At 39.0% G+C, this 23305-nt stretch overlaps 1 protein-coding gene across 9 annotated transcripts in view; it reads right to left on the bottom strand.

The window, feature by feature from the left end:
* The window catches only part of ARFIP1 (ARF interacting protein 1), a 156127-nt gene that overhangs the window by 86064 nt on the left and 46758 nt on the right, over positions 1–23305 (bottom strand). For all 9 annotated transcript variants that reach the window (XM_069105561.1, XM_069105552.1, XM_069105553.1 and 6 more), the window contains one exon: positions 5849–5957. In XM_069105561.1, coding sequence (XP_068961662.1) covers positions 5849–5957 — 109 coding nt within the window. The remainder of the gene's footprint in view (positions 1–5848; positions 5958–23305) is intronic.

The raw sequence follows: 23305 nt of genomic DNA, 5'->3' as shown, positions 1-23305 counted from the left end.
ACACACACACACACACACACACACACACACACACACACACACACACACAGAGGAAAAAAAAAACCTGAAAAAAACGCAACCTGATTTAGTGGCTCTCTCACCCCAGTGGAGTCAGAAAGACTTGAACACAAGTCATTAATATCTCAGTGCCCTGGGATCTTCTCTAAGACTGACTTACAGCTGCTTATCTGTATTTGCAAGGTTTCCTCATAGGGTTTTAATTGCAAATGAAATTACTGGTCTAGCAGTCCAAAAAAGTCTTTAGACCATACCACCTGTTTTTACAAATCACAGAGACATATATAAATTTCTTTAGACTAAAAGGCCACAAATTTAACTATACTATAGATTTTGATTCTAAACAAACTATACCTGCCTTATAGTATATAGAGAGTGGAAAGTGATTGTGAAGACATTCTTTCAACATACTACTCCATAAGTCTGACTATGCTAGAAGTTCCCAGCTAGGGAAGTAAGGATTCTTTGTCTACTTGACTGGTCCCCTGTGGAGAGCATCTGAATGATTATGGATCTGCATTTTCCACGGCTTGATGCTATCAGTATAAATCATCTGCAAACAAGAGGCCTTCCAACATCTTATGGGGTATCCCTCTTCCCTTCAGACTTGGTAGCAAACAATTTGCCATCCCCATTTTACTGTCTATGGGACTCTTCCTTGATGGTCAGCAAAGATAGGCATGAAGGTATGCCTACCCACTGCTTTTAGTGGAAACAAGTTCACTATATTCCTCAATGTACACTGAGAGTAGCAAAGAGATCTAGCGTATAGAGTGAATACCTGGTCTGGACTCAGGATGACCTGGGTTCAAAGATAGCCTTAGACACTCACTGGCCATGTGACTCCCCATCAACCCATTCCCCCTCCCCCCCCGCAAGTCACTTAACCTCTTTTTTTTTTGCCTCAATTTCCTCATCTGTAAAATGGGGATAATAATGGCACCTACTTTCCAGGGTTGTTGTAAGGATCAAATGAGATAATTTGCAGTGCTTAGAACAGTGCCTGGCACATAGCAAGCTCTACATAAATATTGCTATTATTATATGAGGTCTAACTGGAAGACCCACTTGGCACCATGGCACAGTGTAAAGACTAGCTCGGGAGTCAGAGGACGAGTGACTGAATCCTCCTTCTGAAGCTTGCTGCCTATGTGGCTGTCACACAACCTCCTGGGGTCTCCCTACACTCCCTATCTTACAAGGTTATTGTGAGAAAAGTGCTAAATCTGAAGGTGGTATAGGGAAACAATGTGATATGGTATCCAGAAAGGGGGCATGGCAGGAAAGGACCTTAGAAGCAATTTAATCCCAACCTCCACATTTTACATATGAGGAAACTTCTTTCATCTTTTAAGGAATTTCCTATGATTTTAATACATACAAAGGTGATACCTTGTTCAAACTTATAAGGTTGCATTTTGTTCTCCTGAATCAAATGATTTTTTAAAAAAAATTTTCAACCAAGATAATGGTGAAATTAAGAAATTTACGTTTAGATGGGATCCACCAATACAATGGAAATTTCAATTTCAGTAAATTCAGTAAAAACAGTTTTAAAATGTGTACTTAAATCAGTCACTCCACTAAATGGTGCTTCTCCCCATAAGTACTGAAAAACACTTAGGGCCCTGGGAATTTCTGAGATAAACCAAAACAACCAACTTTATCAATATTTGATAAGGAATCTGAGGTCCTGAAAGTCTAATGATTTTAAGCAAAGCTACTATAGGCAGTAATACAACCACATCAGAACATAAGTTCTCAATTCTAAGTTCACTGTATTTTCCACTAAATACAATATTGAAAAAACAAAAAAAGTTATTCATGGAAATCTTGGATTAGAAGGATAAATAATCTAGCATAAATACCACCCTTAAGGAAAGACAACATTTAAACTAGTCAAGACAAAGATTAAATGCTATTATAGCTTTAAAACACAGATTTTCATGTTCCTTGAATGTCCATAGTAACAAGGCCCTATTAGTTCTGTCTAGTAAAAAAAATCCACAAAAAGATTAATCTTGAGATTCCTGTAAACAGCACCATTACTCCCTAATGTGTCTAACAGCAGCCTGCCCACATGCTCAGGTGAGTGGAGATTGTCTTTCAGGTCAGTTGCTCCCTCAGTAGTGGGAGGCAGAGATAGAACTAGGGATAGTTTGATCTAGAGATAGAACAAACTCAAACACTTTGAATTCCTCAACCACCCATCAAAACCAAACACAACAATCCAGGACCACGGAGAATGAACAGGCTAACCATGAGGCTACATGCATTGGCTAAATGTTGTGGCTTCAGAACATTTCAGTCTCAAGTTAACTAAGAATAGAATCAATTTCATTTTACCCTGAACATCTGGTCAAATCAGGAACCTAACTTCTAGCAACACACTCAGTATAACAAGTTTCTGCAACATAATTCTGAGGGATTTGTGGAGTTTTTAAATATTAAAATTAGTTATCTTTACTTAATTCCACAGCCTTCCTTAGTAGCTGGAACCCTTGGCGGATTCTAGTGTGCTTCCTCTGCTGATCATTACCAATTTATCCTCTAGAGAGAGCTTGCCTGAACACAGCTGTCTGACATTGTCTCCTCCATTAGACTGAACTCCTTGACAGCAGGGCCTGCTCTTCACATTTCCCTGTATCTCCACGCCAGTGTTTACTTAGCACGGTGTATGGTATACAGTAGCACTTAATAAATGTTTACTCACAGGCACTCTCTTATCAAGAAATTGTAGAAATTCCCATTACAAATTTAGTTCAATTTCCTTTTTAAATTCTGTCTTCTGCAGGAAACAGCTTGCCAATGTTAGCCTAATAACAAATATCACCTACCTGAAAGTCAGTTATTAAGTCATCTATTTTTTTCTCCATTTAGATTTTATCATCAATAAGGAAATAATTAAATCTACATACAGTCTACAAACCATAAAAATGTGAGCAAAAATGTACCCATGGCTGGTCCTTTGCCAGAGGAGGGGTTTCCATGATGTGGAGAGTATGAATTGAGGACTGGTGTGGGCCTTGAGCATCGTACCTGATGACCCTTGCTTGGTAAACTTCCCCAACAGTCAACCCTCTGATAGAAGTTTGAGAGTGTCTTGGCAGCACAATGAGCAACAATGGGCAGGAGGAAAGGAGTGTCTATATGCATGGCCCAACCAACTGGCTCCAAATGCTGGGGGAGCATCTATTACTGTCTGCAAAGGGAAGGGAAGGTGATCCTATTCTCCAGGAGTGGTTGGGGCCACCCACCCTCACTCCATCCCCACCCCACCAGGTTGCTCTAACAGGGGCTCTGAGGAGCTGGCTGGAGTGCTGAATCTATCAAGAACATGTGCATGTATGTAAGTTTGTGGAGGAGTCCATCATGGGTCCATTTAATGTTTCATTCTGTGGCTAGGGTGGGGAGACAGAGAAGGAGGGCTGAGGTACCTGCACTACCCAGAATGGTTCCCAGTACCTGGGGCAGCAGCTCTGGGGCTAAAGTTCAGGAGCAGCTGCTTGGCTGACTAATGTGGCAACCATTCATGGGGATTCCCTCCAAGGCTCTGGCCATGGGATAGCACAACACAGGGTAAGGATCTGGTGGTTCCCAGGGGGAGGACTGGCCTGGATTTCCCCATTATTCTCGTATCTCCTATGTCCTCAAAAGTCAACTCTTAACTGCTCTATCACTTTTCCACACATCCTATTTTCAAATCCTTGAATTATGATTGTTGATATTCTTTGGTTAGACCAATCTCTCCATCCTTCAATGTGGATACAAAAATTAAATACAACCCTAGGATGGGTTTTAACAATTCTAATATGGCGGAACGATTGCTTCCCTTTTAATATGTTCTTGTAGTACATTCATTTTTTGTTTAAAGTATTTTTTTCAAAATCCAAAGAAACTTTGATTCTTTGTATAATATTTATTAAAGCTTAAGTTATTCAATTTATGAACTATGGGCCCAAGGACCTCAATGACTAAGTTCAAAAAACTGATGACAAGATTTATTAATGGCATTATTTTACACTGATCTGCTTTTTTTTTTTTTAAAGCAATTGGGATTAAGTAACTTGCTCAAGGTTACACAGCCAGTTATTTCTGGGTGTGGTGCTAAGTATCAGAGACAGGATTCGATTCCAGGTCATCCCAACTCTGGAGCTGGTGCTCTTACTCACTGTGCCACCTGGCTGCCCCTAAGCAATTGGGGTTAAGTAACTTGCTCAAGGTTACAGGGCCAGGTGTTTCTGGGTGGGTGCTAAGTGTCTGAGCCCAGATTCAATCCCAGGTCATCCTGACTCTGGGGCCGGTGCTCTTACTCACTGGGCTACCTGGCCACCCCTACTGATCTGCTTTTTAAAGAAAGACATGTGTCAGTTAAACTCTTTCATTCAAAATGCTAACAAAGAACAGCAAAATATTTTTCATGTGTAATTTGCCAAACAACTTTAAAAATAAATGCAGCTACTTTAGGTAAAGAAGACTTAATACGACCAGATGTACATTCATAATCTTACATTCAATTTTCTTCAGATAAAGAGTTCTGTAAAATTGCATGCATTTTTAGTACATGCACCTACCATTTTTTTTTGGAACAGTAAGGATTAAAAGAAGGTGATATCATTTTATATTCAACTCTGAATTGAATTATGAGTTTATTCTAAATATCTACTGGCAGGATATGCTATAAAGATATATACTTCATATAACTTCATTTGATTAAAGTGATATGTGTTAGGATTATAAAAACACAAAAACTTTACTTGTAGGAAGATGCTAACTTAACAAAGGCATAAAAAGATGTTTAAAAAGTGTGACAGACTGCAATATTCTATTAGGTTTCAGCTCCTCTGGAACAGGAGTCACTTCATTCTCATACTTTGACCACTAGCAGCTGGCACAGCATCCAGCATATGGAAACAGAGTACCCACTTTCTGAATACCTGTTGCCTGACTGTTGTGAGATAACCATTACAGCCAAATTTGGAGAGGTTCACTAGGCAATATGTAAAGGCTACCTCTCTTAAGGGGTTTGTGATTTACAACAGGCAGGACTCAAGACCTACAAAATCCGGGATCCTTAAATGTTCCATGTTATTAAATCTGTGATAGCTCAGATACCATTAATAGAATTCCAGTTCCATAGTTTTGCTTTAAACTGTTAGCAATGAATTGAAGTATTCTGAAAATTCAAAAACAGTTGAGAAAAATCTTCACTGACTATATTGGTAATAATATTAAAATAGCCTTATGTCTCTCTCCCTACCCCCCATCACAAAGATACATATGGGTATTTCTACCTTTAATCAATGATCTTAAAATGTAAAGGAAATCTACATATGCACAAAGCAAATCAAAAGTACAGCTTTTAGTGCTCTGGACAACTCTCTAACACTATTAGGTTGCACAGAAAAGTGCCAACCTGCATTGGTAGAGGGAGTTTCTTCACCTGATAGCCCTCCATACCCGTGAAATCATAGGTCCATTCCCTCTCTCTATTTCTGCAAAAAAACCAAAAACAAACCCTTAGCATTCCCTCAGTCTTTGAAGAAACAATTTCAATTTGATATTTTATTACAATGATTATGCTCTTAATTAAAGATTACAAAACTAATTTTTAAAGTTATATGAAAACATGGCCAAAGAAACTGTTGTGAATACTGAATTGTTTACATGAAGAAAATTATTAAAAATTATTTTGATTATCTGATGATTACACTGATGATTACTTAATACTGCTTTGTTAGTAGTTATAAGCATTTGAGAAATTAATAAAATATAAGTTATTAATTGGATGAGTTTTTGTAATTAAGAAAATGGGTGGAAGAGATCTTACCTTGAAATGGTCCTGCTTCAATGACCCCCTCTTTGGTGCTGTCAAAGCCATGAGATGTAATTTGGGTTTCTGATAGACCAAGTCCAGCTGGTAATGAATGCTTCAAATCCTTAGTAATGTTTGAATAAAAGGGAAAATTCATGTAAAAATCCCACAATAAATAATGCTTAGGCATGGTTGTATTATCTTAATCATATCTTAAACTAGTCTTTCTCTCTGGTGTCTGGAATTTGTTTATGGTGTCATAGTGTTCTAATGTGATGCATAAGCAGCAAAATGATAAGAAAAGCTTTTAAAGGTACCATAGGCTTCAGAGAACAAATAATTCCCTTTTTTATTAACTAAATGGTCTGGTGATATTAAAAAAGTGTATTTTCAAATTTATAACATCCTGACCTCAGACAATTGGCAAAAAAGTAAAATTAGGATGGACAAGGAGGAAAGTTATTTTCTAGCTAAGGTTCAAGAATAGCAGAATATCCTACATTATCCTGATGGCTAGCTAATGCTCGAGATGAATTAAAACCCCACAAAACATTATTTTGAGATGCTAAATATTCCCCTGGCGAAATACTGGCAATAAATTAAGACTGGTTACCCATGAAGTTCACAATGCTATGGGCATTTTTTTCTCATTTGTTTTATATTGAATACTAAACATTGGACAAAATATTATTACTCAACTGCATGATACTAATGAAAAGAAGATGAAGGCAACCTACATGCTCACTGTCAATCTCCAAATGAGTAGGTCTTCCTGCAAAAGCAGGCGGAAAATATATTCTAAACAGAGTTCATTCTCAAAATCAAGTAACGGATTATCAGCCAGCCCACTCCTGACAAACACTTTCTGACTTACTGGTAAAAATGTCTAAAATAATGAGGACTCAAAACACTGTCAACAAATACAATGCCCTCTTTATCAATGCTAGTCTAAGCACACATTTCTCACTCCCTTTAAGGCAAAAAACTGTCTCATTTACATATCGATTTAAAATAAAGTGTAACAGTTAATTATTACACAGTCACTCAAACTAGCCCATATATCTAGAACCTAGTAGGAAGTACACTGAAATAAAAGCATTATGTCTAAGACAAGTCTATTCTTTCTATCAGTTATCTTGATTAGTTTTCCTTAGAAATAGGAGAAGAGGACAAAAAGGATTAAGATGGATGAGTAAATTAACTTGTTGATATATTAAAATTGTAAGCAGATCTTTATAGGCCCTTCAAATTTGGGGGAACATCATTAAGGACAAAGAAGTGCTGTATTCACTTACTCAACAGGTATTTATTAAAAGTTTGCCCAGCCTGTGATGTTTCTTATATTTTAGATCAAACATTGCTTTAAAAAAAAGATATAATTTAATTTTTGAAATGAACAAAAATCTATTTTATTCCTCAACTTCCCCCCAATGAAGAAAAAAATTAAAAAGAAAAAATCTCGGGGTGGCTAGGTGGTACAGTAAGAGCGCCGGCCCCAGAGTCGGGAGGACCCAGGATCAGTTCCGGCCTCAGATACTTAACACCCACACAAAATAACTGGCCATGTAATCTAGGGCAAGTTACTTAACCCCAACTGCTTTAAAAAAAAAAAAAAAAAAAGAAAAAATCTATCAAATACATACAACCAAGCAAAACAAATTTTCACACTGGTCATGTCCAAAAACAGGTATTTCTCAATTTTGAAAGCTAAGTTGATCACCTCTCTCCCTCAGGAGATGAGTAGCATTATCACTGGCTTTCTGGAACAGTGGTTGGTCACTGTACCTAGGAGGATTCTTGAGTTTTTGAAATGTTTTGTCTCAAAGTTAAGGCAACTAGGTGGAACAGTGTAAAGAGTGCTATGCCTGCAGGCAGAAAGACCTGAGTTAAAGTTCAGCCTTGGACACATACTATCTGTGTAACTCTGGGTGAGTCACTTAACTTCTATTTACTTCATTTCCTTAACTGCAAAATGGGAATAACTCATGGAGTTGCTGTGAAGACCAAATGAAATATTTGTAAGAAGGGCTTAGCACAGTGTCTGAAACATTAGGTGCCATCTAAATGCTTATTCCCTTCTCCTCCCTTCCATCCTTGTCATTACAATGTTGTTATTATATAAATTGTTCTAGTTCTGTTCACTTCACTCTGACTCTGTTCATATAAGCTTTCCCAGGTTCCTCTGAAACTGTCCCTAATAGTATAGTTGTGTCCCATTACATTTATAAGCCAAATAATTTGCCCAGCCATTCCCAATTGATGGGCACCTCCACAACTACCAATTCTTTGTCATCACAAAGAAACAGCTGCTGTAATTTTTGTACATATGGGTCCTTTTTTTCTTTTATTGATATTCCTGGGCTATTTCATCTTTTGCTTCTTAAACTTGTACCATGACTAGCAGAATATGTGACTGACTTTTGGGAGAGGAAAAATTTGGTCTGTATTAATTATAGTCTGTGTAAGATTTTATATATATATATATATACATATATATATTCATACATATATATATATATATTCATACAGAGAAACTCACATTCAACTGAAGAAAAGTAGAAAACAACATGATCAATGGAAGATTATGATACAGATTTAAAGAAGGGAAAAAATTATATTATAGATTGTGTTGATTAAGAAGGACTTGAAGGTGATTATTCAAGGCGTCTTTCAACATGTAGGGATTAAGAATGGGAAGATGACTGAGGGAGGAGAGGGCACTCCAGATTAAAGGGATTGGAGTGTGCTGTGGGAAGGATGGTAGAGGAGAAGGCAGGATAAGCAAAGGCAGAGACAGAAATTACCATGTTATACAGAGAAGACAGCTCACTGTACCAACATAAATAGATGGTCTGTGCTTGAGAATAATGAGAAGTGAGGTTGAATAGAAAAGGCAAGGATGGTTTATGGAAGACCTAGAATGCCACAAAGAGTTTGGGCTTAATACAAAAAGCAACATGCAGATATTATGAGTTATTAAGCAAGCTAATCACATGGACAAAATGGTTCCCTGCCCCGCCATGGGGATTTACCTGGCAATATATACAAGACTGAGGGAAGGGGTAAAATGCTTCATAAATAAATAATTGGATAAAGCACTTATTAAGTACTATCTATCAGGCATAGTGTCAAGTGCTAAGAATACAAATAATATAAGCAAAAATTAAGACAGTCAGGGGTGGCCAGGTAGCACAGCGAGTAAGAGCACCGGCCCCAGAGTTGGGATGACCTGGGATTGAATTCGGGCTCAAACACTTAGCACCCACCCAGAAACACCTGGCTGTGTAACCTTGAGCAATTTATTTAACCCCAATTGCTTAAAAAAAAAATTAAGACAGTCCTTGATGTCAAGAAGCTTATATTCTAACGTGAGAAGATAACAAATAAAAGGGAGTTGAAAAGCAAGGAAGTAGTGAGGGAGGGAAGATGGAGAAGTCTGGTGACTCAGGCATGAAGTTAAAAAGGGAAGTGAGCATAGTTGGTTCAAGCGTCTCCTTGGGAACCTCATCATTCAGAGGAGGTGGCTGCAGGAGTGTGGAGGTATCTTTCAGGGTAGGAAGGCTCCTAGGGAAGACATGCAGGAGAGGCTAGAGGCCAAAACTAGAAAACTACTGCAATCATTCAGGAATAGGAGCTACGTGACTAGATGGTCATATTGTATCCTATCCTGCAGTTACACTATAATGATTATGGCAATCACTGGGCCTGGAAAGACAGGAGGGGGTTGAATAAGACACAGAACAGAAATAGTCCAAAAGCCAGGCCAGGTTGGTATCAGGATTTCTTTAGAGCTCCAGCGTCAAAGGGATAGATGCAAAGTGAAAAAACACTTACAGAAGTAGAGATTCAGGTTGGGAGGTCAGTTGGAAGAATAGGCAACATACTGGGTATATAGGAAACTGACTTTATCTGACTCAAGCTACCTATTCATAGAAAAAGAACAAGGGTTTTGTACTATATAGTTTGTACTATAGTTAGCACATGTTCTGGGGGACAAGGTAACTAAGTTAGTAATAACAAAAACTTGATGCAGAAAGTAGAATGGACCAATCATTCTAGTGGTACAGCATTGTAAATGCCATTGCAAGGTTTGGCCTGTGTATTTCTCTGCTTGATGGTCTGGGAGGTGATGCACCTATTGCAGAAAAAATTGTCTTCACCTCAACGATCATGAGTAATAGGGTTAGAGTGTGGTCAGAAAATTTAAGAAACATATGGGCAACAATTAGCCATTAATGGAGGCCCAGCATGGAGTAGAGGCAGAAGTGAAAGATGGTATTTACCCCCTCCTAACATAGCGTCATACTCCAGGAACAAGGGCAGGTTTGTGAGGGAGAATGTCATTACCCCCAGGGAAGTTGGCAGGGGTTGCCACAAGTCTGATGTTTGAACCACCAAGTCCCTGGTACACTTCACATGACTGAACACTAAACTTTGCACAGAAGTACATAAGGGTGTCATGCCTATTTGAAGAGGCTGAATAGAGGGGTCCAGTGTGGGCTGGTGGTACATTAAATTTAACTAATTTGGCTGAAATTTAATAATTACAAAGTTTATAAAAAGATTTCCTAGGATGAATGATCTCAAACAATCTCTTAGATAGGGCTTTTCTGGATTCCTCAGCTGTCACCACTTCTCTCCATCCACTGAATTATTTTATATGCATTTTCTAATTTTTATTGAATTGAATTGATTTCCTGCATGACCAAATTCAAGTTTTTATGTCTGAGAATGTAGGTAACAAAAAATATCACTTTATTGAAAGATAAGGTGCAGAGAATTAGGCACCAATTAACACGAGAAATCTGAAAGTGCTTGACTATCAGCAGCCTCTGCTCCCAGATTGTAGAACTGTCCTTTCCCATTCCAACCAGAAATGGATCATGTTAAACACCTCCTACTCCCTCTACTCATTTAATATATTCATATTATTAATCTACCAATCTAAGTAAATGCCTAGAGCAAGAAATACAGAATCATATCATGAACTTCTAATGTCTATAGCTTTAAAATAAAACAAACTAAAAGATTAATTTCAGCACCTTAGCCAAAAGTTTTTAGTTCATCTTCTTTGTGATAAGAATTCAGGAAGTCAAATTACAAAGAATCCTACCATTTTCCACAAAATTTGTATGTAATTTTAGAAGGAAGTCTTCCCAGGGGCACTACTGTAATCCAACGTAAGGGTCAGTAAGGCAAAGATCACTGCAGTATAAGTGACATTCAGGAAGAAGAAAATTGGCATGAACAGGAAAATAAAACTCGCTAGTCATCAGTATGAATTGATGCATACTTTCTAGGAAAGACTTCATTGATGCAGGGCAGCTAAGATTTAATAAGTAATATAGAAACTAAAATCAGAGAATCTTAAAATTAGCAGACTTACTAAATTTAGATGGCACTGAGCTACATACAGAGAAGGTATAAGGCAGGAGGCTATGCCCAGAGCTCCCTTTCTGTATTTTCCGAAAATGTGAAAGGCTCACTTGAAATGATGGAAAAAGTCCATTACTGGTGGCTTCTGGCATACCTTGTTTCCTATCAAGTGGACATTTTCCAAGTAAATATGGCTAGAAGCCATTTGTAAAAGCTGAGAGATTTTCTCTTCCCTGTAAATGAATAGTAAGATTTCAACTTCAATATTCCTAGGCCCCTACATAATTGTTAGTTAGAAATCTCTATACCCAAAATCAACTGCAACCTAAGAAGTACCACAAAGAAGTTGGATCCCTGGGCATGGGGACAAAGAACTTAGAAATAGTCCATTGTATATATAAAGTGCTTTTTAAAAGCAGAGCATAAAAATTAGCTGCCAACTCTAGGGATTTTTTTTTTCCTCCTGTAGGTCAGATTGTCAAGGGGTACAAGAAGGAGACATGTGACCTATTTATTAGACAACACTATTTGAATTGTGCTGAGATGGATCTGCCCAATATCTCTGGTAGTGCACTGGATTCCTATTTTATAATTTGCTTGATTAAACAAGATACAAGATTATCTACAGCATATCTTTTTTTTGTTTTGTTTTGTCTTTTTTTTTGCTTTTTGCTTTTTGGAGGGGGGAAGGCAGGGCAATTGGAGTTAAGTGACTTGCCCAAGGTCACATGGCTATTAAGTGTTAAGTGTCTGAGTCTGGGTTTGAACTCAGGTCCTCCTGACTCCAGGGCCAGTGCTCTATTCACTGAGCCACCTAGCCACCCCTACAGTATATCTTAAAAAAAAAAAAAAATTTATTGGTATCTTTTGTTTCTACAACCCCTTCATTTTCCAGTATAACTTTTTCCTTTCCCCTCCTAGAGATTCATGCCTTTTAACAAAAACAAAAAATCAGTTCAGAAAAAATAAATATATCAATGACATCCTAAATCATATGTAATTCTGTTCTCAAAATCACACCCTCCCCACTCCCCTGAAAAGAGGGAGTGAGGTACATTCTCATATCTCATCTTCAGGGTCAAGCTTGGTCACTGTAATTTCTTGGCATTCGGTTTTGAATGCTTTGTTGCTGTTTCTATTTGTCTTGCTGTGGTTATTGTGTACATACTTCACTTTACATCAGTTTATATAATTTTTCGCTGGTGCGAAATCTTATCAAAAGGATAATGTGATCCAAAATTGAACTGGAGAGGAAGAGCTGGAATACCTTGGAAAAACACAAAGCTATTTTAATGACCCCAATTTTTTCCTTGGAACAAAAGTCTACCTTTTTTATATTAATCTTCTTTTGATGATACTGAATGGCTACAAATCACAGGATAATAACCTATGAAGAAATTAAGCTGACAGTTACTAAAAGGGCAATGGAAAGGTGAATGGTGGCCATAAGCAGACTACAATCCATTACAAACAAGAAACTGTGAAAGAGAGGCAGTTTAAAGGGTTTTGCCAAAGAAATGTAAAAATAAAAAAGACCTGGGTTGGCCATATGATGAGAGAACAGGATAACTCTTGGCCCATCCATGCTCTAAATGGTATAGTCACAAGTGTCCAGAGAACCTGAGAAAGGCTCTCAGTACAGTGTGGAGCACACTTATAATAAACTGTTGAGAGAACACCTATGGACAAATGGTACACAAGAGAAGTTATAACAGGTAAGTGCTGTGCATCCCCAGAGGGCACACTGACATCACTGAGACCACAGACCCACAGGAGTAGTGGAAAACAGATGAAGCAGGAAGTGAGGAATCCATCATAGAACTCAGGGTAGAAGAGGAAGCCTGACTGCCACTTGATAGAATCTAGAAGTTTCCTCCTTTAAGGTGCCCAGAATAAAAGAAAGTCTTTACCAGGTTTTATAGAGAATCTAGGTAGAAAAGACTATTCTATCAAAGGTAGCAGAGAGTGTATGCCAGTGAGGCTAGAATTTTTATCAAATAAATCACAACTAGGAGGAAAGAGTGATGTTAATTCACTCACAGATGTGTAGATTTATGAATATAATAACTTTTTTAGATTTTCACTTATGGTTTTCAGAATTCCTCTAATAAAAGCTTTTACATCCTTGCATTTGATATTTTGTTTGAGACTGAATATATCCGAGACACTTTTTCTGGAGTCACTATATTATATAAAAAAAAATTATTTCAAATATAGCATCTTTATTGTACCCTTCCTCTTCCCATATAATTGTAATATTTCTGGCATCTAGAATTCTTTGACGCACTGAATTTCTTAGAAAAGTAATAGAATAGGGGCAGCTAGGCGGCACAATGAATAGAGCATCGGCCCTGCGCTCAGCAGGACCTATGTTCAAATTTGGTCCCAGACACCTGACACATTTACTAGCTGTGTGACCCTGGGCAAGTCACTTAATCCCAATTGCATTGCTTTCCCCCCATCCAAAAATAATTTTTAAAAAGTAATGGAATCTAGAGAGAAAAAAAAAATCTCAATTAGGAAAGACTAGTCACAAGCAAAACAAACTTCCTGATCCTGAAAGGGGTACTAAAAAGGAAAAAAGAAAAGAAAAGAACCATAATCTAAGATGGGAGGTGGTGGAGTTTTGAAAGAGAAGGATTTGGAAGGGGAGCAGAGCTCATTGTGGTATTAGAATGTAACAGAATGTTGCAGCACTGTATAAGAAATGATAAAAAAGAAGATTCCACAGAACTGATACAAAATAAAGTGGGTAGAACCAGGATATCTAGTTTTTCAAGGACAACATTTAAATGAAAAATAACTCTGAAAGACTTAAGAATGCTGTTCAAAGATATTATCAACTATCTCTCCAGAGAACCTGTGATAAAGCATGTCCATCTCCTGACAGAGAGGTAACATAAATTTGTTTAGTTTGACTATGCTTATTTGTTACAAAGGAGAGGAGTCTTTTGTGACTAAAGTAAGAACCATTGCTCAGAATTATCACTAATGAGAAAAGTCATACAGACATAAATCAGTGAGATAAACTGTCAGATAAGACAGCCCATCACTTTGTCAAAGTCAGGCATAAAGACAGTAACTATTACAAGAATTCAGAGAAAGTAAATGTTGTCAGTTGGAATCAGAAGGCATCATTTTAGGCTTGAAGTGAGCCCTAAACATACACAGACAACATTCTGACTTTGGGGGATTTAGGGGATAGCTGTGAAGGAGAGAAGGAAAAGCTTGAGTAAAGTCTTGAAGATAAAGAATTGGTGTGCAGGAACACTGAAGAACTCAACAGTGAAATATCAGGTACAGATGGAGATCGTGGTGGACAGGTAATCAAGGATAGAGTAGGAAGGCATCCCAGGTCTTTCAGCAAGGAAGTAACAAAAATATAATTTGATATTTTAGAAACATCAACCTGGTGACAATGTATAAAATGGATTAGAGCTGGGAAAGACTGGAGGCAGAGATCTATTAAGACATTACAGAAGGAAATTAGGCACTAATTGACAAAAGCCTTCACAATTTTGTTAACTAGTTCTCAATCTCTAAAACCCATATATTTATTCCACCTCAATCACACACAGGGAAAGATCAGACACTTGACCAAACCACTGCCCATGAGTATTCTATTTAAATGATCAAAAATTCTGAAATTCCTCTCTGACCACAATCTCGATCACTCTATTTCTTCCTGTACTCTAATCTTTCTAAATGTATTCTTCTATCCTCTCCATGAACACCAGTCCCTCTACCCTTCAGTGCTTTCTGAAGACTGATACTGATGCTCTGGCTATACCTTCCTCCCTTCCCAAACAAGACTCTAAATAGTTAATTCAACTTTATGTTGTCTTCTACTGTGGAATCCCTTGCACCCTAGATAGCTATGTGACTATGTGGATAGAGGGTTCGGTCAGCAGTCAGGAAGACCTGAGTTCAAATCCTGCCTCAGAAATTTCTTGGTTGTGTGATTCTGGACAAAGCACCTACCTAACCTTTTTTTTTTTTTTTTGCTTCATCTTCTTCAACTATAAAATTGGGGTGTCTACCTTTCAGAGTTGTTGTGAGGACTGAATGAGATATTCATAAAGCATTTAGCACAGTGCCTAGCACAAAATAGGAACCTAATAAATTCCTGTTTCCTCCCTTTCTTTCTTCCTTCCTCCTACATATGGCTAGTATGTGCTTATATGAACCAGCAGCAGAATCTGAACCTACCTCCAAAACTGTCACTCTATCCATTACTTCACAAGGCCTCTAATCAGTTAAAATAACTGGGAATATTTAGCCTGGGGAAGAGAAGACTGATAGGTGAGGGTGTAACAGTGGTCTTCAAATAAATACTACCTCCTTTATGGAACCCCCTCTGACACCACCCACTCAATTAAGACTGATCAAGTGCTCTACTAAACAATCCCTGTTTTCAAGAAACTCACAGTCTAATGGAGGAGATAACATGCAACCACCTACCTACAAACAATATACATATGGGATAAAATGGAAACAATCTCAGATGAAAGTCCTTAGTGTTAAGGAGACCAAGGAAAGGCTTCTTGGAGAAGATGGGACTTTAATTCTTGAAGACGGTCAGGGAAGCTAAGAGGCAGAGATGAAAAGGGAAAGCATTCCAAGCATGGAGGCTAACCAGTGAAAAAATTCTGGGAGTCAGAAGATGCAGTATTTCATACAAGGAAACCATTGTCACTGAAAGGCAGTAAGATGTTAAGAGGGCTGTGAAGGTAGGATGGAGTTGGGTCACAAAGGGCTTTAAAGGCAAACAGAGGATTTTATATATGATCCTGGAGATAACAAGGAACTAGGAGAGTTTATTGAGGAAAAGGAGAGGTATAGTCAGACTTGAATTTTAGGAAGGCCAATTTAAGAGCTAAGTGGAGGATGGACTGAAGTGGGGAGACATGAAGAGACACCAACTAGCAGGCTACTGCAATAGTCCAGTTCTGAGGTAATAAGGGAGAGCACCAAGATGGCTGCAGGGTCACAGGAGAGAAACAGGCATCTACAAGAGATGCTATGAAAGCAGAAATGGGCTTGAGACTTCTGGGAGCCAAGATGGCAGAAGAAATAGCAAGTCACTGTCACTCTCCCTTACTGACCTCTGAAAAAAAGAGAAAATAGCACCTCAGGAAAATCCCTGAACAATGGAGTCAGCAGAAAGACAGGGTAAAACAGTCTTTTAACTGGGGAAACTTGCAGGAACAGGAAGAAAGATCTATTTCACTTGGGTAAAAGGGAAGTGCATTCCAAGACAGGAAGCATCCCAGCAAGCCAGCAACAAACTCCAGCTCAGCAAAGCAGCAGGAGATCCTGAGCCCCAGGGTAGTGGAGTAGGCAAACACCAACACGAGGACCCCCATGTACTCTAGCATTGCCAAGGGAACCCTCAAACTCTAGCTGAGAGAACCACCCTACATGCCAGCACAGCCCCAGTTAGGCAGGCATCCTCTAGCAGCAGACCTCCCAGTGCTTCAGCAAAGCCCCTGGTGGGAAGGTTTCCTCTAGAGGTCAGATCTCCCTGTGTTCCGACTCAGCCACGGGCAGGGGGGTAAGCCTCCACATGCTCCAGGACAGCCCTGGGCAAGCAGGCTGGACCCCCACATGATTGAATGTAGCCCCAGGGAAATGCATAAAAATCCCTGGCCTCAGCAAACGCTGATACACCATTAGAACTCCAACTTACCACCAGGTAAGCTAGCAGACCCCTACAGCTTCCAGCTTCCAGCACCTGAGGTCCCAGCAGACAAAGTCAGTGACCCTGCCCCTGGCCTCCAGCACAAGCTTGGAGTGCCCCCTGTGCCCCAGAAGCAAAGTTCAACTTTAAAAGTCAAGAAATAGGCAAATAGCAAGAAAGAACACTGACCAAAGACTGTTTCTATGGAGACGGGGAAAATCAAAACACAAAACCAGAAGCGAACAATGTTGTGAATATCTCTACATCTGAAACCTCAAAGAGGAATATGAATTGGTCTCAAGCCCAAAAACCCATCTTGGAAGAGCTCAAAAAGCATTTTAAGAGTCAAATAGCAGGAGCAGACTTTAGGAGAGTGAATCACCAGCAGCTGTGGCAGTTTCCAGACTTCTCAACCCATAAATGCTAAAGAGAAAATAAAAGGTCAGTGTGGGACTCTGTTGGAACTGGGTGACTGAAGAGCACATTCCACCCCTGTTCCTGGGGCAAGGTTTCAGGGGTGTGGCAGCTACTATGTGCCTGCCTCTGAAGCTCCTGGCCTGCAGATTGTAGGGGGACCAAGAGACCATTCAGAGGGTAATGGCTCTTGCTTTAACCTGCTTGGATCTGGGTTGTGGTCTTGGGCGACGGTCCTGGGGTGAGAAACGCCAGTGTGCCAGAATGGTTTGTGTAGAGAGGGAGCATTCCTCACACCTCTGACAACATTTGTGAAAACCCCAGCAATTTGGGACAAAGCTCTCCACTCTGGAAGCAGAGTTCTACCATGGCAAAGAGCTCAAAAGTCAAGTATTTAGCTGGCAAGATGAGCAAACAGGGGAAGCACAATCAGACCACAGAATCCTTTTTTGGGGGCAAAAAGGAGCAAAGCATGGAATGGGAAGAAGACAATGAAGTCAGAACTCCTGCATCAAAAGCTTCCAAGAAAACTATGAGCTGGTAACAGGCCATGAAGGAGCTCAAGAAGGTTTTTGAAAATCAAGTTAAGAGAAGTGGAGGAAAAATTGGGAAGAAGAAATGAGAATGATGCAAGAAAATCATGAAAAGTGAGTCAACAGCCTGCTAAAGGAGACCCCCCAAAATACTGAAGAAAATAACACCATAAAAAACAGACTAACTCTGGGCAGCTAGGTGGTGCAGCGAGTAAAGTGCTGGCCCCATAGTTAGGAGGACCCAAGATCAGTTCCGGCCTCAGACACTTAACACCCGCACAAAAAAACAAGCCATGTAACCTTGGGCAAGTTACTTAACCCCAATTTCAAAAAGCCAATGAAGAGAAGAATGCCTTAAAAAGTCAACTTGCCTAGATGAAAAAGGAATTTCAAAAACTCACTGAAGAGAATAATTCTTTCAAAATTAGACTGGAGCAAATGGAAGCTAATGACTTTATGAGAAATCAGGATACTATAAAACAGATCCAAACAAATGAAAAAATAGAAGGCAATGTGAAATATCACACTGGAAAAACTACTGACCTGGAAAATAAATCCAGGAGAGATCATTTAAAAATTATTTGGACTGCCTGAAAGCCATGATAAAAAAAAGAACCTACAAATCATCCTTCAAGAAATTCTCAAAGGAAAATTGCCCTGATATTCTAGAACAGACGGCAAAATGGAAATTTAAAGAATTCACCAATTGCCTCTTGAAAAAGATCCCAAAAAGGAAACTAGGAATATCATAACAAAATTCCAGAGTTCCCAGGTCAAGGAGTAAATATTACAAGCAGCCAGGAAGAAACAACTTGAGTATTGTGGAACCATGATCAGGATAACACAAGATCTATCACCTTCTACATTAAGGAATCAAAGTGCTTGGAATATGATATTCTGGAGGGCAAAGGAGCTGGGATTAAAGCCAAGAATCACCTACCCAGCAAAACTGAGTATAATGCTTCAGGGGAAAATATGGTCATTCAATGAAAGAGAGGACTTTCAAGTATACTTGAAGAAAAAACCAGAGCTGAACAGAAAATCTGACTTTCAAATACAAGAAGCAAGAGAAGCATAAGAAGTTAAACAGGAAAAAGAAATCATAAGGAACTTGCTAAAGTTGAACTATTTACATTCCTACATGGAAAAATGATAATTGTAACTCATGAGACTTTTCTTAGTATGAAGATAGTTGAAGAAAATAAATATGTAAATATATGCATACATACATGTATATTTAAAAAAAAATTTTTTTCTGATATACATCATTCATTTCCACCAGATTTGGAGTTGCAAATTTTCTCCCTGTTTTTCCCCTACCCATTGCCCCAAAATAGCAGTCCCACAGGATATCCCCTCCTCCAATCTGCTCTCTCCCATATTTTCTCCCATACCCCTTTCAACTTTTCCAGTAGGGCATGGTGGATCACTGTGAACCAGTGCCTATATATCTTATTTCCCAATTACATGTAAAATAGTATTAATAACAGCATATGTATATATATATATATATATATATATATATATATATATATTTAAACATTTGATTTTAAAACTCTGAATTCCATATTCATTCCCTTCTTCCCTTGTCTCCCATCCTTACTGGGAAGATAAGCAGTTCAGTATAGGTTGTACATGTGTGGCTAACACAAAACATTAACATAGTAGATATATTGTAAAAGACTGACTATATTTCCCTCCATCCTATCCCACCTCCCACTTGTTCTCTACTTTGATCCCGTCCCTTTTCAAAAGTGGGTGTTCCCAACTTCCCCCCCCCCCCCCCAGCCTGCCCTCCCTTCCATCATCCCCCCTCTTATCCCCTTTCCCCCTACTCTCCTGGAGGGTAAGATACCCTTTTTAATGTGTATTTCATTCCCTCCTCAAGCCAAATTCAATGGGAATAAGGTTGACCCATTCCCTTTTGCCTTTCTATTCTTCCCCTCCATTATAACCATTTTCCCTTGCCTCTTCTATATGATAGTTTACACCATTCTGTCTCTCCCCATCTCCTCTCATTATATTCCTCTCTCACCTTTTAATTTCACTTTATAAGTATCATCCCTTTCTGTTAAATTGGTCCTGTGCCCTCTGTCTATACATATATACACACATTCACATATGTATTCATATGCCCATATACCCTCATATATATTTTTCTATTCCCTTCAACTACTGAGAAAAGTTTCATAAGTTACAATTGTTTTTCCATGTAGGAATGTTAATAGTTCAACTTTGATAAGTTCCTTTTTATTTCTTTTCCCTGTTTACCTTCTCATGCTTCTTGTATCTGAATGTCAAATTTCCTATTCAACTCTGATTTTTTCATCAACAATACTTGAAAGTAGGGGCGGCCAGGTGGATTAGCGAGTAAGGGCACCAGCCCCAGTGTCAGGATGATCTGGGGATCAAATTAGGACTCAGATGCTTAGCACCACACCCAGAAATAACTGGCCGTGTAACCTTGAGCAAGCTACTTAACCCCAATTGCTTTAAAAAAAAAAAAAAAAAAGAATGCTCGAAAGTCGTCTATTCCACTGAATGACCATATTTTCCCCTGAAAAATGATACTCAATTTTGCTGGGTAGGTGATTCTTGGTTTTAATTCCAGCTCCTTTGCCCTCTGGAATATCATATTCCAAGCCCTTCGATCACTCAGTGTAGAAGCTGCCAGATCCTAGGTTATCCTGATTGTGTTTCAACAATATTCAAATTGTTCTTTCAAGCTGCTTGTAATATTCTCTCCTTGAATCTGGGAATTCTGGAACCTGGCTATAATACTTTGAGGAGTTTTCTTTTTGGGGTCTTTTTCAGGAAGTGATCAGTGGATTCTTTCAACCTCTATTTTGCCCTCTGACTCTAAAACATCAGGGCAGTTTTCTTTGAGAACTTCCTGGAGGGTGATTTCTAGGTTCTTACTTTGATCATGGCTTTCAAGTAGTCCAATAATTTTTAAATTATCTCTCCTCGATCTATTTTCCAAGTCAGTGGTTTTTCCATGAGATATTTCACATTGCCTTCTATTCTTTCATTTGTTTGGATCTATTTAACAGGTCATCTTGATTTCTCATAAAGTCATTAGTTTCCATTTGTTCCAATCTAATTCTGAAGCAATGATTCTCCTCAGTGAGCTTTTGAGATTCTTTTTCCATCTGGCAAATTTGGCTTTTTAAGGCATTCTTCTCCTCATTGACTTTCTGAGCCTCCTTTGCCATTTGAGTTAGTCTGTTATTTTAAGGTGGTACTTTCCTCAGTCAGGCTGTTGACTCTCATTTCATAATTTTCTTGCATCATTATCATTTCTCTTCCCAATTTTTCCTCCACTTCTCTTATCTGCTTCTTAAGGTCCTCCATGGTCTGTAACCAGCTCGTATTTTCCTTTGAAGCTTTTGGTTCAGGAGTTCTGACTTCACTCTCTTCCTCCTGTTCCATGCTTTTCTCCTTTTTGTCCCCCAAATAGGAGTCTAATTTTGGAATCTTCTGTCTGCTTTGCTTCCTTTGCCTGGTCATGTTGCCCCTCAGTCACTTGACCCCTGGGCTTTTTGCCACAGTAGGACTCTGCAACCAGACAGGGGCGCTTTCGTCCCAAACACTGGGTTTTTCTCAGCTGCTGGAGGTATTAGATGGGTGCCCTCTCTGAGGCCTCCACACTCTCTGGCAAGCTGGTCACGCATCCCAGGACCTCCACCCTAGACTGCAATCCAGATCCAAGCAGGTTAAAGCAAGAGCAATTACCCCTCAGACTGGTTGCTTGGTCCCCCTACACTCTGCAGACCAGGAGCTGAAGCTGCCACCTGCTGACTGGCTGTGCCGGGCATCTCAGTAGCTTTTCGCCCTGGGGGCAAAAGCCAAGCCCTCCCACTTACTGGGTCCCAAAGTCCAGACTGCACTGACCCTCTCTCTTTGTCCTTCACATCTATGTGTTGATAATTCTGGAAACGGCCAGAGCTGCTGCTTATCTGGAGTCCCTCGGCTGGTGGCTGGTCAGACCCATCCTGGGGCTAAAACCTCTGGCTTACCCAGGCCTGGGCTCTGCTCCCAGAGAGCTGCACTGGTCGATTCCTGCTGGCCTATAGGGCTGTCCTCAGTGGGAGATTAGCTCCTCTGTGTCATTTTGTGGGTTCTGCAGATCCAAAGTTTGTTCAGAGTCCCCTTTTTACATTGATTGGGGAAGGTGGAAGCCGGAGCCCCTCGGAGGTCGTGTTTCTACTCCACCATCTTGACTCCGCCCCCCCATACATGTATATATTTATACAGGAGAGTGTATGTGTATATAAATACATATGTGAGTGTGTGTATATTTGTACACATATATATATAGACAGAGGGCACAGGATCAGTTGAATAGGAAGGAATAATATCTAAAAAATAAAGAGGTGAGATAGAAATATAATGAGAGCCATAAGAAGGGACAGAATAGGGTAAATTATCTCATATAAAAGAGGCAAAAGAATCAAATGGCTTAGGTAGAAGAAAAACTAGGAAAAGAAAAGAGAAGTATACAAGAGAGAGCCAACAGCTTGGAAAAGGAAGGACAAAAAAAGGAAGAAAACAACTCCTTAAAAAGTAGAATTGCCTAAATGGAAAAGCAGGCACAAAAGCTAACTGAAGAAAACAATTCCTTAAAAATGAGAATTGGTTAAGTAGAAGCTAATAACTCTATGAGACATCAAGAATTAGTCAAACAAACATCAAAAGAATGAAGAAACAGAAGAAAATGTAAAATGCCTCATTGGAAAAACAACTGACCTGGAAAATAGATATAGGAGAGCTAATTCAAGAATTATTGGTCAATCTGAAACCCATGATCAAAAAAAAAAGAGCCTGGATAACATCTTTCACGAAATCATCAAGGAAAACTTCCCTGAGGTCCTAGAACTAGAGGGTAAAATAGTCATTAAAAGAATCTACCAATCACCTCCTGAAAAAGATCCCAAAATGAAGACTCCAAGGAATGTTGCAGTCACATTCCAGAATTATCAGTTCAAGGAGGAAATAGTGCAGGAAGCCAGAAAGAAACAATTTAAATATTATGGAACCGCAGTCAGGATTATGCAGTTTCTACATTAAAGGACTGGAGTGTTTAGAATATGTTATTCCAGAAGGCAAAGATCTTGGATTACAACCAAGCATCAACTACTCAGCAAAACCAAGCATAATCTTTTAGGGGAGGAGACTGACATTCAATGAAATAGGTAATTTCTAAATTTTCTTGATGAAAAAAAAAAAAAAAACACGAGCCGAACAGAAAATCTGATCTTCAAATACAAGAACCAAAAAGGTAAACAGGAAAGGGTAAAAAATGCCATGACATTCAACAAGGTTAAACTTTTTACATCCCTACATAAGAAGATTATACTTGTAACTCTTGAGAACTGTACTTTTATTACTGCATTTAGAAGGGGTATACATTCAACAGAGGGTGTGGGTATAACCTGACTTCAATGGGATGATAAAAAAATTAAGAGA

This window comes from Petaurus breviceps, unplaced genomic scaffold (genome assembly GCF_028583685.1).
Source record: "Petaurus breviceps papuanus isolate PSGF00001 unplaced genomic scaffold, PetGlider_PUasm1.0 76, whole genome shotgun sequence".
In the NCBI taxonomy this organism is placed as follows: domain Eukaryota; kingdom Metazoa; phylum Chordata; class Mammalia; order Diprotodontia; family Petauridae; genus Petaurus; species Petaurus breviceps.
This window is presented reverse-complemented; position numbering and strand designations above follow the sequence as displayed.